This window comes from Habropoda laboriosa, unplaced genomic scaffold (assembly GCF_001263275.1).
Source record: "Habropoda laboriosa isolate 0110345459 unplaced genomic scaffold, ASM126327v1 scaffold134, whole genome shotgun sequence".
NCBI classification, from domain to species: Eukaryota; Metazoa; Arthropoda; class Insecta; order Hymenoptera; family Apidae; genus Habropoda; species Habropoda laboriosa.
In genome coordinates, this window is record NW_017100266.1 from 1,856,692 (window position 1) to 1,872,447 (window position 15,756).

Here is a 15,756-nt window from a genome sequence, read left to right on the forward strand (position 1 = left end):
TTGTTCATAGAAGAGTAAGTGCGATAGCCTTATTCTATCCCCATTGGCCGACTATAAGGGAAGACCCAAGAGTAACTGCGATAGCCTTATTCTAGCCCTATTGGCTTCCTAACAGCGAGCCGTCGCAAGTTCCCCTACATCTCCCACTTTTAGGCCCTGTGTGACGTCAGGGGCTTCACTTTAGGTTTGTCGCACAGTAGAACACCAGAGAACTCAGAGCAAGAAGGTAACACCAGAATCCAACGATAAACGAAAGTTCAACAAGTGACAGACACTGACAGAACATACACGACAGGCAGGGGTTGTAACCTGGATAAGTAAAGTACAATTAAGCACAAGGTGTGTCGATTAGTTCCCAACCTATAAGTTGGGTGGTCCTTCGACGGTAAATTTAGACGGTACTAAGAAGGGTGCAATACACCTGGACGGAACTTTAAAGCTTGAAGTATACGTCCTCGACATATAAATTATACGAAATATTTAAGATATACAGAGCGTTTCAAAATTTAAAATGCACTGATACAAGGTGTTTTGGAAATTCAAGCCTCCCTGATTAAATTCTTATATCAATATCTGTACCGGTTGAGTCAGATTCTGTTTAATTCGACCGATTCAACGACTACAGGTAGTTTCAAAGTGCACGGATAGCTTGAATATAGCATCTCGTCGAGCTGCTCACTTTTTCGCCGGAAATGGCGAACGAGGGAGAGGTTGGAGACAAAGTAAACGAGTCAAAGTAAGCCACGGACTCGGGAGACGCGAATTCTCGTTATGGTTCTTGGCTGAAAAACGCCAGTTCTCGTCAAAGGAGTGATTTCCTTCGAGAATAAAATGGCACTGGAAGTCGTGGCCGCGGAAACGAGCTCGTTCACTCTTGAGAGCTCCATGGAGATGATTTAAATAGAAACAAGTTCCATCAGAATCAAACGAAAATCTTTTAACCTTTAAAAGTACGAAATAATCGAGTCTTATTGTAAATTTCACCAAATCTACTGGACGTTTCATAAATTGTGCGAAATGTTTCTCTTTTAATTGAACAGGAAGCTTATCTGATGCAGCACGATTTTTAAATTAATTACACTACACAGCGTTCTTCGCCTTTCAATTTCAAAATTTAAAACGTACTTCTGCAAAACGTATTTCTGCATCTACGAACATTACTGTGCAATATCGATACACCGGGTGCTTTATAACTAACGTGCAATTCTTTTGCTCTATTTGTAACAAATAAAATTCCCTGACAATATAATCTAGAACTTGTCTGTGTTGTTTATTTCTCTTCTCGACTAGTACTTTGTTCGATTAATTCTGTTGAAATAATGACGCACAGGGAACGGTTTTGGCGAGAAGCCAAAAAAGAATCTGGCGTGTCGGAAAATTAAGAGAACAGTAAACTCACGTAATTGCGCTGATCATGTCCAAACCCATTTCTACGCAACAACGCGCATGATCAGGCCTTGGTTCCGGAAGACCGGAAACGCAATAATAGCAGTCACCCAGCAGCTTGATTCGCAGGCAATGGTGCTCAGCCGCCAAGGTGTCAAACCTTCAAACAGAAAAGAAATATTTCCTCTCTATAAAACGGAGAATCAAGGAATATTTCAAAGAATAATTTCAGCGAACACCCCCTGCTAGGGGAACACTACCCTGACTAGAAAAATTAAAGAATATTTTTTGCAACAGTGATTATTAATTTTTATTAGTCTTGAATATGCTTTTGTTAGAAATACGTGAGAGCACTTCCGCATCTGACGGTATGTATCAATACGTCTCCTATGGTATAAGGCAGAGCGTAACTTCTTGCTCACGTGCAAATTTCCCCTCCCGAGGTTCCCCCACTGTGCGACTGAGATGATCTCGCTCGAGTTACGGCGCAGCGTGAGGACGCGAAAAGGAGACCTTCCGCCACAACTCCAGCGACTGCCTTTTGTTTATGTTACACATTCTGCGTGTTCGTACCAGTCATTTCGTACCAAAAAGCTATCGCTGGAGTTGTGGTGGGGGTACCTCGGGAGGGGAAATTGCTCGTGAGCAAGAAGTTACGCAGCTCTGGTACAAGGGGACGCGCTTTTGTTCCAGGGAAATCCCCCGGGTAGTTCAGTTTTTTCGGCGAACATGGTGCCACGTGTGACGTGATACGTTATAATATATAGTCGGGGCCACGATATAGCGAGGTCGTAAAATCGGTCAGACGTCAAAGTAAACATGTTTTAGCTGCCGGGACCCGAAAATTGACAGAGATACGAGCAGATAAGTACTTGAAACCATTGTCAGGACCGTACGAAGAATTCTTGTATCCAGCGAAAGTCAACTGATTCTAATATATTTACTGAAAACTGCATGCAGCTAGGACAAATTAGGGTTTCTCCCTCTGGGGGAAGCCGCTTTTGGAAGTACGGTTACAGGTAAAGGTCTTATTGATGTCTTTAGCATCTTAGTTTATCTACTCGTGTTATATACAGATAGAAAGTGCAAAAAGATTGTGTAGCTTAATATTAACATATTTTCCATTTGTAAATGAAATACCATTTTCTACTTGAAGTACCAAAGTTTATTGTTGGAACCCTTGGTCCACGCAACTGTTGCTTGTTATAACTCCGTTAGCAGGACAGTTACAGAAAAATGACAGAGGAAGGTGAATGGTTCAAAGAGCACTACACCTTTGGGACCATGGTTTTTATTTAGAAGTGCAATGGTTTACGCGCAATCAACAATTGCATAATTTTTTAAAATGGAAATGTATACTTTTTTTTACACGGATAAATTCCTCTCGTCATTCTACGTAAAAAAGTATCGAGGTATAATGGTGGGAAAGTGATTAGTTATCGAGATATTTTTAAGTCCAGGGGACATAAATTGGGTGAGCGTGGTGGCCGTGTACCACCCTGTATAGTTTGAGCGTTCTCAATCGTTTTTATTGTGACACCCGTCATTTTTTAAATATAACTTTAAAACAGCGTTGGTCTTCAATTGGAATATATAAAATTAAAATGGTGTTCTAGATTGTCGAGTGGACAGTCGACACACTTACCAGGCGAAAAGCTTGTTCAACAATCGGACGACCTCCTCCGCGGTGCACTGATCGGAGAGTGAGGTGAACCCGCAGATATCAGCGAACAAGATGCTGGAAAACGGTTAGTAACTGCATTCTTCTGGTGTCTGATTCGTAATTAAGTCACCGTATTAATTGGAATTCGTTAGCGGCACGTCACGCCACTTAACGAGCCTAAAGTGGCAGACGCGTGTTACTCTAACGTGTGACGGACGCGTGGATTAGTCTGGTCGCATAATGGCGCTAGGTGTACAGTGTCGTTCATAATTTATCCACCGGAACAAGCCTCTCTAGCGATTTTTTATTTCCTGTTTAGTACTTTGGGATTATGTACCTTGGAGTATTCGCGTTTTGAGCATGTTTCACTCAATGTAGGTTGATTTGAATTTATGTCGAGGCTAGCACTACGATCCGAATCGTTTCAATTTATAGTAACACTAATGGATCATTTTTTAATTCCCTTTTTTGAATTTTGGAAAATTTTTGCTTAGTAAATTTTGAATTTAAACGATGGAAAAAATGGAGGACCTAACCTAACCTAGATTTGACAATACTGACTGGAAAAATTTCCATAAAAAAAAAAGAAATAAATAGAAAGTATTTTTTTAAATTTTCATTAAGAAAAGTTTATTCTTTCTGAATATTGGCCAATAATTTGTGGCTGTAGACAAAGTAAGTATCTAGGTTATGTGTTCTGGAAGCCATTTTGGTGTACCGTTTCAGCTGTATTTAAAGAAAGAAAAAAAAATGCTCACCTGACGTTCTCGTGCCTTTGAATGTAAATTTTATGGAACATTGTGTCCTTTGGCTTGCCCGCGATGTCGGATTTCATCTCCATGGCTACGTGGCGCGGTAGCACGCTCAATAGAAGCCGTTCCTGAAAAAAAATTCGAGAAAATTCACCGTCAGGATACATAGAATGCAATTCACCAGCATCGTATAGGGATTCGTGGCTCGCGTCCTCGTAACGCTACGCGGAAATATGGTTGGAAATTTCGTTTCCTTATATTGTTTCCCCTTGTGCTTTCTATCGGAGAACTTTTTAAACCGATCGTAAAAAATTCTAGTTCATTCAGAGGTTATTTGAAAGTGAGGTTAGGTACTGAGTAGATTTCCCACTGAAAACGAAAGAAGAGTAAATTGGAGTTGAATCAGAAGATGTTGAAAAGTGAGGTTAGGAATTGGGTGGACTTGGAACTTCTATTTTTTAAATTATTCTTCTAATTATTCTCACTTTCTTCAAATTAATTTTATGTAGATTTTAGGTTAGGTTAAATTCGGTAATTTTAGCTGAGCTTTGTTGAGTCTCCAATTACATTTTTCTGTTTAAAGTGAATTTAAGCGAAAAAATTCGCAGATTCTATGTTGAAAGCAGAAAATTAAAAAAAAAACAGAAATTCCAATATCTTATTTATGATTAATCTTTCAAATATCAAATATTTTCAAATTTTTCTTTCAAAGGTGGTAACTTAAAAAAAAAAGGTAGAAGAAACCACCATTCGATCGTTTGTGTTGGAAACGACCTTCTACAGGCCACATGGCGCCACTTTAAAATTCACGACGGCGCCATTTTGATATTCCTAGGTTATCCAATCACCTCAATAAAAATTCCCCATAAAATTGTACGATCAACCTAACCTAAAATAAACAGGGATAAAAAACTGCGGTAAAAATTGGAATCACAGGTTGTGCAGTGTTTGGTTGTGGTTTCTGACAGATGCGAGGTTAGGTGAATGGCGTCTTGACCGGATTTATTAGGTGTACCGCGAGCTTCCTGCATCACATGGTTAATTAACTGGCTGATGGGAATGCCAGAGGGAATTCAGGAAGTCGTGGCTGTTAATAGTGACAAATCGAGACGTCGAAGGATCCGTGCTTTGCTTGCCGATGAAATTACCGGGCTGAATGTTCGCGAAATTGAAATATTCAATGGCGTAATTCTAGACGTCTAACTAATAGATTGTGTGAAGTCTTGAAGTAAGCATGTTTCTACCTAAACAACTCATTTAATGTAAATTTGAAGTTCTTCCCACTCCAGGAAAAGTAAAAATAATTTTTTTGGTATAGGTTATGTTGATGAATCCTTTCAGAAATATTTAAAAAAAATTCTCCCAGTCATAAGCACCTGGTGTTATGTTCCTTTCTTTTTACTATAAATAATCATACTTTCAAAATTTTCATTGCTCGAGTAAAAAAAAAGAAAAGAAAAAAAGAACGACCGTACCTCCAATTATTTCTGACTCAAAAATCATACTGAAAATTCCCATATCGCGCCGATAAAACGTATTCGTCACCTACAGTTTCTATTAATCATTTTTAATAGTCATTCACGTAAATCGATCGATATCCGATCGAAACCTGCTACCAAATCCAATACACCGGGGCAACAAAGCAGGCCAACTTAATTGACACTTCATCACGATGGGGTGGACAGTGGCGCTACGTGACTTCCAGCGGAAACAGTGTGCATTAGCCGATCAGGGAATGATTTGAAATTGTACGCGACACTGCATGCGTGCAACCTGTTGTCGCGTCCTCTCTCTCTCTGTGCTTTCGATCGATTTATCCCGCGTCAAATTAGCCGTGGTAAAGGGCCACTGCAATTTCAGATTCTCCATTGGGTAACAGGAGAAACCGAGCGCTGAATATTTCATAACCTCAATCGAAAGCTAGGGGATAAATAATGGAGAAGAACATGGCCATTTGGCTGCATTTGGCTGATTGGTACTCCTGGAAGAAATATGATCGAAGGTTTTATATATCGAATAGCAATTTATTAGAAATTTCACCTAGAACACATTGTTTTTGTCATTTGGAGCGATAAATTATTGAAACTCGAACCTTCAAGAATTGTCCTTCCGGAAATTTTTACAAGTATGAACAATAATAACACTTTCTACATACCTAGAACATTAAATAATTAATAATTCACTATGTTTCCACTTGATAATCCACATACCTTGTATGACAAATTACCAAAAATGAAGATCACAATATCGAATGGAAATTGTCAGAACCGTAGCCTACAATTAGATTCCACAAAAATCCGTAAGTTTACCTTCTCCCACCCCAGGAAAATGTCGAGTTGATTTAATTATTTTCCCAGAGTCGATTCTAGTGCAGCTTTCCTTCAGAAAGTCGGAAGGCTTTAATTTCTTCCCCTTGGAAATTCCATCCCGAGCGAACGAACGAACGAAATTTAATTTCGTTAAGGACAAGCGTAATTCAGTTCCCTCTTCGTTGAAAACTGTGCACGAAGGGGGTGAGGATGGTCCTGGAATTGATTGTGTATCCGAATAATCATGAAAGGCTGCAGACTGGCTGGTCAGAAATTGCGCAGTAATCCAAGTTGTCTCGCAACTCGGTCGCGTATGATCTGACGTGAACGATAATGGATGGAGCGTCTCGTTTCAGCCGGAAACCTGTGGCTTATCGGCTCCCAGGCAGCTTATCAGCCGCGGTAAGAACGGTGCATTACACAATCATGAAATATAGATGGCCACGCGACGTGAAAAACGTTGATGATGGTTTGACAACCTTCGTTCCTCCTCTAGTGATACTTATCAGGGATTTTCTTGCATAGCGTTCGAGAACTTCCGGTAAATCGACTGTAAGCTATATAGAGGATGGTATGAAGAATATTTTTTGTCGAATAAACATATAGTCTATACCGCTTCGTTTAGCAGTAATGCAATTTTAAAGACGCTGAAGTTACGCGCCTGACGACAGGCAACCCACCCAGTACCTTCTTTTCTTGTGAGATTTTGAACAATCAAGCTTATGGCTGAATAGAGGACAATTAGAGGAACATTTATGTCGTATAAACCTGTACTCTATCTCGTTTCGTTCTTCAGCAATGGGGCTCGAAAGATACAGAAGTTAGACGCCTGACGACAGGCAACCCGCCCAGTACATATTTTTCTTTATTGTAGAATTTCAATGAAATCTCGTATGAAACATTATGTCACCTAGGAAATCCCATTAGAATCATCAACGTTTGCCAAAATTTTGCTTATCAACGAACCATAGTGCTACGTGTTCCAGCGTTTGCTCCACTTGCAAAATTTCGGTGTTACGCTGAGTATAGATAACCGAAATTTCACGGAACACAGGAACTTGGAGTTCGTGGAACTCTTAGTGGAGTGCATGCACTCGCGATTACGTTGCACAGGCCCGGGACAACGTGCTCGACATTGGCTTATAGTTGCCGGCTTATCTCAGCCCTGCGATGCACACGCATGACTTACCTTCCGTGAACTTTGTATGCGGAGTGAGGTTATGTTCACACACGTGTCAGTGTCGAAGCCACGCCAAAATGCGGCCACATTTTAACACTGATAAGCTAACTCGTCCTCTGCAATTGTGCACGTGCTTTTTATCTTTACGGGCGATTTCGAGGTTAGGATTCCGATATTTCAAGAAGCCTGGATGCCTGATATTCTTCATTTTAGCGGAAGACTAAATGCAATATCTTGATCTACTAACCCAATTTCTTTCCAAATATTTTTATTTACAAAATAGACCGTCTAACTAATAATATACTATTATGTTCCTCTGTCACAATTTATTTATTCATTTCTTATCATTTTTTTATATTTTAAAAGAATCAATAGGACATGTCTGCAGAGGTTAGAAACTAAATAAATATTCGAATTTCTAAAATAGAAAAAATAAATTACTGCGTACTTCTCATAATACAATTTATTTACTTATTTATTTCTGTACATGAATATGTGGTACCGGAGGCTGTTGAGATTAGGAAAAAGACAGGAAGAAACCAGGTAGACATCCAATTTCGCAGGTTGTTAACCGGCCACCTTATTTTTAGCCATCACGCGAAATAATTGTCGAGAAACGCCGGAAGTCTATTAAAGATACTGTGTTATCGGGCATCGCTTATAATTCCAGTGAACATTCTAAGCCCGTGACTAAGTCCATTGTGCAAGTTTAATCGGGTATCCGTGACCTGTCGCGATAGCGATCGGCCACTGTCCAGGCTCGCTTGTTTATCAACCCTAAAGTCCCTGTCTCGGTTCGTTTATTTCCCCTGTCACTGGCTAAACGTCCCTGAAATTAAGATTCATCACCTTTCTGTTCACTCGTCACCTCTCCTACTACCAACTTTCCCCTATTCGTCACCATTTTTTTAATTACAATTTTATCCACCTTGGAACTTTCGTTTCCTGCTTTGAACATTCTCTGTCACTTCAATTTAGAATTGACGTCTGATTGGGAAAAATTGTTCAAAATTGTTACCGGTTGAATGTTCAGAAATTTGAAGATTGACAAATCTAGGGATTTTCTCTCACAATGATCAGGTTAAGAAAGCCTGTTAATTTTCCAATATCATCACTCAGAGTTTTATTCACTGACTACATTCCATTATTCGTAATTTGTTGATTCTAGTTTTCTCAGTTAGAAAATTCTCAGGAGTTCTTTCAAGTCGATGACTCTAAAGATGATTAAAAGTTACTAAACACTGGAAATTCTCGAATTTAAAAGAATTCGACTGTCTAGAGATTTTCTTGCACATCGTCTTTACAAACAAGCTTTGTTAATTTCCAGATTCCTCTAGCGGTCCAGTTTACTTAGTTTCCATGAAAGCTTCACTCGTCGTTTGATGGTTTACCAGCACAGAAAGTCTGACGAAATAATTTCACTAAAAGTCCCTAGTGCCTAGGAACCTACTGCGTAGCAGAAACAAAAAAAAATTCCTATCTGAAAGTATTAAACCTGAAACTTTCTATTTTCATTTCCAAGCCTTTCCGGTCCGTTCTTCGCGTTTCAATTACCTCGTAAATTGTTAAACAAATTCAAAATGGCGTCTGTACAACTGCACGTTAACACTATGGTATTTAGAATAATAAATTCACCTGTTACAATGCTCGACAGGCATATTTGGTACACGTGACCGGTGATGTCATTAATAAACAATTAGGAAACTGCATTAATTAACGGGACGCCGGTGCAAAAGGGTAACTCTAATGATCCGAATTTGGTTAGGTTGTTTCGTTGATGAAACTAGTACGGGTTGAACGCGTTCATCAGTTCTAGCTCGACTTTCAAACTTGGTAATTTTAATGTCCGCACAAATGACGTCCATAATTGAAGTTAGCTGACATAACGGGGGCAGAAAAGTCAATACAAAATCTTCATTGGAGTTTTTCTTCGTGACTTGTTTGTCGCATGACTGGTGTTTGTAAAAAAATCGAGCGACGTAGGATTAAATGTTTGGTTAATTTTCTCGAAACTTTTTGTCTGCTTTTTTCTCAACGTCTGTGAAATATTTTCTTTCTTTTCTGTATTTATATTTGAGATTAAAGTGAGTGTTACAGAGAAGAAAAGGGTGTGAATTTTCGTTTGTTTAATTTAGCTTAATTTTTCTGCTTATTTTTATGGGTTGCAAATTGTTGGTTCACTTGTTCCAATATCTTTTTGTCATCGATATAAATTCACAGTTTAAATGGAATGTACAACAATGGGGTAAAATGACTTCTCGCGTAAATGATTCACGTTCTCGACCGTACCCGTATTTTTGAAATGTTTGGCAGGTGTAACATTTCCGTTTTCACGGGCGTAATAATAATCTATTGTTCGGAGAATTATTTACGAGTCGATGGAATTAGTTTGGTAATTTCTGCAATAGTTCGATGCTTTGTTTTTTTTTTTTTTTTAAATATCGACAGAAATAACAATCATAAACTCGATTAATTTTTTCGATTGATTTTTTGACAAATTCTGAAGTGAATTTTTTAAAAATTATTTTTTGCTTCGGTGAAATGTGATAATTACAGATTATTTTATAAATTTTTGAAATTGTCATATTAACCAGTCAGCTGTTGCGACCTCTTTGGAAAGTGTGTACCTAAAATGTGTCGCCAAAAGTAAGCGATGACAATGTAGAATTAAGAATTATAATATATAATTAAGTTGTAACGAAACGACTGTTTTATTTTTTAATTTTATTACCGACAGGGCTTTTTGGTAACTGTCCTGAGGTGATGAATGTGTGAAAAAGAGATTTGTTTGAAAATAGAAAAAAAAGTAAACAGCAGAGTAGCAGTAACAGTAGTTTAATATGTTTTAGTTTTCACTAAAATTACAATTTAAACAGGAAATTGTAACTACTTTTTACACATGACGAGTATACTCGTCGTAACACAATATATTGCCATTTCTTCATGACGAGTATACTCGTCAAGAACAGCTAACTGGTTAAGAATATTCTTTTCGGTGCTTGAAAAAATGATGAGAAATGTTTATCGATGAATTTGACGGATAAGTGTCCTACCTGTTGCTGATTTTCTCTTTGCGTGGTCAGACGAGCCTCGACGCATTGTCTAGTCTCGAGGAAGGCTTGTCTTTGCGCTAATTCTCGAGGATGGTGCGTCAACACGCCCGCCATATTGGTTCCACCCACGACGACGATAGAACTCAGCAGCTGTAGCAGAAAATTTAGTCCATCGTTGAAATGGAAACCTCGGGAGACATTAAAAGAGCACAAAATAGAACGAAACGTTGAAATTATCTTAGAAATTAAAAATAAAAATCGATATCTTTTGAAATTGAAAGTGTTACCAAAGTGTGGAGTAAATAAAATTAGGAATTGCGGGATATTAACAAAAATTGGGATTCCGAAAAATAAAAATTTGAATTGATAAAATTAAAAATCGTGAGATAATTAAAAAAAATTTACAATAGACGTATGAAATTTTTAAAAAATCTGGGAACCGTAAGAGGGAGTATGTTAAACAAATTTCCCTGTTGAGAAGCGACTTTTGGCTGGAGGATCCCCAAACGACAAGAGAAGAGCGAGAATCGGGTACAAGGCGATTAAGGAAGGCTCAACACGGTCGATGGGAAACTCTAATACTGGATTACCAAAGTGGAAGAAAGGGATCAAGAATGGAAGTACATATCCCGAAACGGCAGCCAACTCCAGATAAAAGTAACACAGTTGAACCTTCGTTAATACTCTTAATTGATTCCTCTGAATGGAACCTAAGCGTAAAACGTTCAAACTCGCGTGTTCACTTTTAGGGGATTCTTCGTATTAATCTGTGTGAAGTAATTAAATTTCTTTACGGAAAATTTTCAGGTATACTGTGCAATGGCGACCACCATGTTGTTTCTAGTCCTTCCGCCATATTGTTCCTCATACAGCATAGTTTAATAAATACAAAATAATTTTTGAAATGGAAATATGGAATATTGGAAATTTTTGGAAATCCTTGCTTTCAAATTTCTGGACACCTAAATTTCTCGTCGAACAAAAATTCGTTAAATAGAGCAATGGGAATGTGCAAATTAATTTTCTTGGTTCAAAATTCTCTTGATTTCTCAGAAAACAATACAGTGTTGAAAAAATATTTGTAATACCGATAGAAGTATAAATTTTGCAATGGAGATATCCTCAGTCTGAGCCAATTTCGCACAATATCGATACGCATATAAAAATGGCGGTGATTACTTTACGGACACCCGGTGTGTGGCATTAAGAGAAGCCAGTTTCTGAGCAGAGCGACATTTCCTTGGCGGAAAGGAGCCCGTAGCCGGTCAAAGGGTCGGTTTATTGAGTTTACGAAGTTGCAAGCAGGCCGATACACATGCAAGTATACTAATTGCAATGGCCACTCTAATTAAACCGATGCCAGCACCATGAAAAGCACTTGGTACGCGCGGAACCGAACCCCTTTGATGTCCCCTCAACGTTCGAATCGACATTGTCCATTCGTGCTTGGATTTCTACTGGGATATTAATCGAGCTGCCACATGTGCTGTCGGAGAATCCATGAAATTTTCGGTTTAGGAATTAGAGGTTAGGTCAAACCCGTCGGAAGTTACGGTACTGGGAGAGTGATGGTGATTACGGTCGGTTTGGAATGTTAATGCGATTGGCTATCCGGGAAATTCAATGGGATTAGAGAACTTAGGGAATTTCGAAATTTTTGGTTTTTTTCTTTTTTTGAGGTTAGGAAAGTACGAATTTTGATTATCGATGAAGTGTAGAGCTGATGAGATTGAATAGTAGAAATTTGAAATTGATAAACTTAGGAATGTAGAAATCATGGAAATTGATGAAAATCGAAATATTGGAACATTTCGAAGTATGAAGTGTAACCTATTAATTTTTGAAATAACAGAGCAGTGAATTTATTTTCGGACAATTTCTCACATGCTTTTACGAACTGCGTTTTATTAAACGGTGTGTATAATCCATAATCTAGTTCAGAGATCTCAAAGAAGTTCCCTAATCGCAAAACTTATCTCCAACGATCGGTGGTCAGGTGAATTGATCCGCAACCACCTGTAGGATTGCTCGATTCCCTTACGTGTGCTCCATTTTCACACCAATTTCTCCCTACCACTTTGCTTTCTTTTTTTTTCTCGATTATTTTTTTTTTTTTTTTAACTAACCTTTCCAACACACGTTCCATTATTCGATTTCCCATTTGTTTCTCCGTGAACAAATCAAAGCTAAATCAAATGCCATCTCGTTTCGTTAATTTGATTTGTTCCGTCCGATACGGAACACCGTAATTAAAGATTCTCGAAGGTTAGTTTATGACATGGACGTGACAGACAGTTTATTTTCGTGTTTATTTTTCGTTAATAGTTTCAGAGTCTTATTTTTTCTATAACCGGCAATTTGTGCCTTCGCGATAGTAGTAGTTTTTACACAATAGCTTTAGAATTTCGTTTCGTTCGTCTTAATAACCGACCAGGTCATAAACTCGGTATTTCCGAAAGGTCGGCTAAAACATGTGTATAACGGTCCTTGTAGTTAAGAGTCGACCTGGAGGAATTTTCCGCGACCCATCGAACCTTCGAGAAACCCCCCATACTTAGACAGTGCCCTCACCCCCGCTCTGAGAAGGGCAAGAAAAGGGGGGTTACTTAAAATTTAAGTAGGACTTCGTAGACGACGACGCAAGTATTCACTTCGTAGCTTACCATGCACGGATTCACATCAACCATATACATAACTGTACCCTTGGTGCAGTCACACAAAAATACACTTCGTATCACTCACTAAACAAATACAGTCCACTAAACACATATTCGACTGGGACTTCAACGAGTGAAGTTCCTCCGCGTCGTTTAATCGTCGCCAACAAACCGTCGACGCTGCGACGCATATACATGATTCGTTCAAGAGCATCCAAATAGCAACCAAATTTTCTCGTTTAATTGACACGAAAACATTGATCAGTCAGAAAATTAATAATAACTCGGTGCAAATAAAATGTCCGGTAGAATTTTTCATCGAAGTTCTCCAATTTTCTTAATTTGCAGAAAATAAATTTATAAACGTATGAATTTCTCGTTTAATATGAACGAAATATTGTCTCAGATTTAAAAAAAAAAGTCCAAATTTTCCTCTACAACGAAGCAATTTCGTTTCGTGATTAGAATAAAAATGCCAACCTCCAGCTAGCGCAGAATGAAATCGTATTAACCGAGTAATTAACGAAGAGGCTTGTCATGCATGTCTGAGAGCAGCGAATTATTCACGAATCCCGGAAGATTATCCTCTGAATTATTCAGAACAGGCCCCCGCGTTTCGAGTTCATTCCCTGGCCAAATTTGGATCGGTGACTTTGTGTCTAGTGAATTAATTATTCATCTGGGTCAGCCTGGAGCCCCGTAAAGCAGCCCATGGGGGTTCAAGGTTTACCATACAGGCCACCAAATGGCAGCACCGCCGCTAATCTATTAGAAAATTAAATCCAATTCTTCTGATTCTCCGAGTATTCGTATAAAATGTCTGCCGAGTCCCATATATGCAATCTTTATCCCAAATGAAATTCGTTAATTACTTTTTCCCTCGAGAAGAGTGTGCTTACGTTGTAAATTCAAGATGGCGTCGCTGCTTAAACTCGGCGTAACCTCGATAGAATTTTCCAAGCGGAATTTAGAAATTTTTAAACGCTCTAATTCTTTTTTTAAAGGTTCTGTTAATATTCTATTTTCATTCGTTCACCAGTAGAGTGTTTTAAAATGTTTCTTCAAGGGTGAGTGATGTTTCAAGCTTCCTTTACCCGAATAAGAAGAGTTTATATTAAATTCTCTCTGGGTAGATTTTGTAAAATTCTAGTAAATTTCGGGAAATTTCAAGGGAAATTTGAAAGCGAGTTAACGCGACGAAAACGCCTCGGCGTGGTATTACACGAGTGCAACTTCCGCGTGAAAGGCTCGTGAAATATTTTGGTAATATCTCAAGAGTGCTCCCAGTAGCCGGCTCGCTTTTTATCACCGCCAGCTGCAAAATGAATTTCACGCTGGGTTGCTTCGGTAGTTTCAAGGCCGGCTGATAATTGCAGGATTGATAGATGAAGCCCTCCGTTCTGCTTGAGAATTACCCAGGCCCCAGGTTATGTTAGGATCTCCTCGAGTATCAAGAACTCCGTTGCATCGATAAATATTGAGATTAATCGTTCCTAAATTTTCCTGCTTTTTAAACTTTTAGATACAAATTTTTCTGTTTTTTCTTTGCAAATTTTCAAACCTAGCTATTCATCTTGGAATATTAATATACGGTGTTGGTTCGAGGTTATGGTTGCCTTGAGACGTTGCTTAATAAAAACAATCTCAGAATACTATTTTCCGCCAACGATGAATATTGAGAATTTTCCTGATTTTTAAATGGAATTTTTCTTTTCTTAATTTTAAAATTTTGATAGTTATTTTGAAAATATTGATATACGGCGTTGGTTCGCGGTTATGGAACACCGCTTTTCTTTCTTGGAAAATTAAACTTTTCAAAATTCTCGCAATTTCTTCCTCAAATACCTTTCTTTCTTTCTCTCTTTCAGCCTCTAAACTCGACTCTTGCGGTGGACAAACAAATATTGAGTATCCTCTGGAGCAATGCACACACACACGCGCGTACCCACACAAGCAGCTCGCTAAGATCAACAAAAGGTAGGTTTTCCTTGGGCAAATTGGACCTGATACTTTCATCAAATCGTCCACTCGTAACGTTTAATAATGTCGCTAATATTTAATTAAATCGCAATTCAATTAGTGCCGTTGCTTCTAAGAGAGATGAGACCGTGGTATGTTTGCACGATTTTAAGGCCGTCTGACGCTAGTTATCCTCGTGATAAAATTAACGAGTTTCGTATTCACGATGAAACAACCATAATGTAATAAAACTACAATTTACGTCTCCGTAACATTTCCACCATTTATTTATCTACACTTTGAAACGATAGTTTTAGAACGTTTCCAATATGTCGGTATGTGACGTTATTATTGTCAAAATATAAACGCGTACGATATTTTTTAGAAGATATTGCGATATTTTCAACGATATTTACATCGAAATATTGAGCTTGATTGTTCGTCGAATAAAAATTCATTAGCACGACAACGCGAACGCGATATTGAATTTTTAATAACATTCGCCAGAAAACACGGAGAGATTGTAATTTCATGAAAATTCCCCGGTAAAATTGTGCGAAGAAGAGTCCTGCTCCTTTTTCCTTTCTATTTCTCCTTTGCCACTCGCAAGTCGTGTTATTTTTCAAAAGGTGCAAACGACGTAAATTCGTTCGAGATGCAAATTAGGTTGGAAATGTTCAAACGAGCTGGACGAATTTAAATAGTTGGAGCGCGAAAAGAGAGAAACAGATCTTTTAGATACATTTTTAATCATCGCTAACTTCATGGAAAACGACGTTTGTAACAACCATCAACGA

General features: G+C 38.4%; 1 protein-coding gene across 1 annotated transcript in view; it reads right to left on the reverse strand.

The window, feature by feature from the left end:
• The window catches only part of LOC108573237 (adenylate cyclase type 5), a gene marked incomplete at its 5' end in the record, with an annotated part of 21,324 nt that extends 10,831 nt beyond the window's left edge, over positions 1–10,493 (reverse strand). The window contains 4 exons of the mRNA XM_017935625.1: positions 1,400–1,546; positions 3,032–3,124; positions 3,808–3,929; positions 10,344–10,493. Of these exons, the coding sequence (XP_017791114.1) occupies positions 1,400–1,546; positions 3,032–3,124; positions 3,808–3,929; positions 10,344–10,493 (512 nt within the window). The remainder of the gene's footprint in view (positions 1–1,399; positions 1,547–3,031; positions 3,125–3,807; positions 3,930–10,343) is intronic.
• Between the last annotated feature and the right edge of the window lie 5,263 nt (positions 10,494–15,756).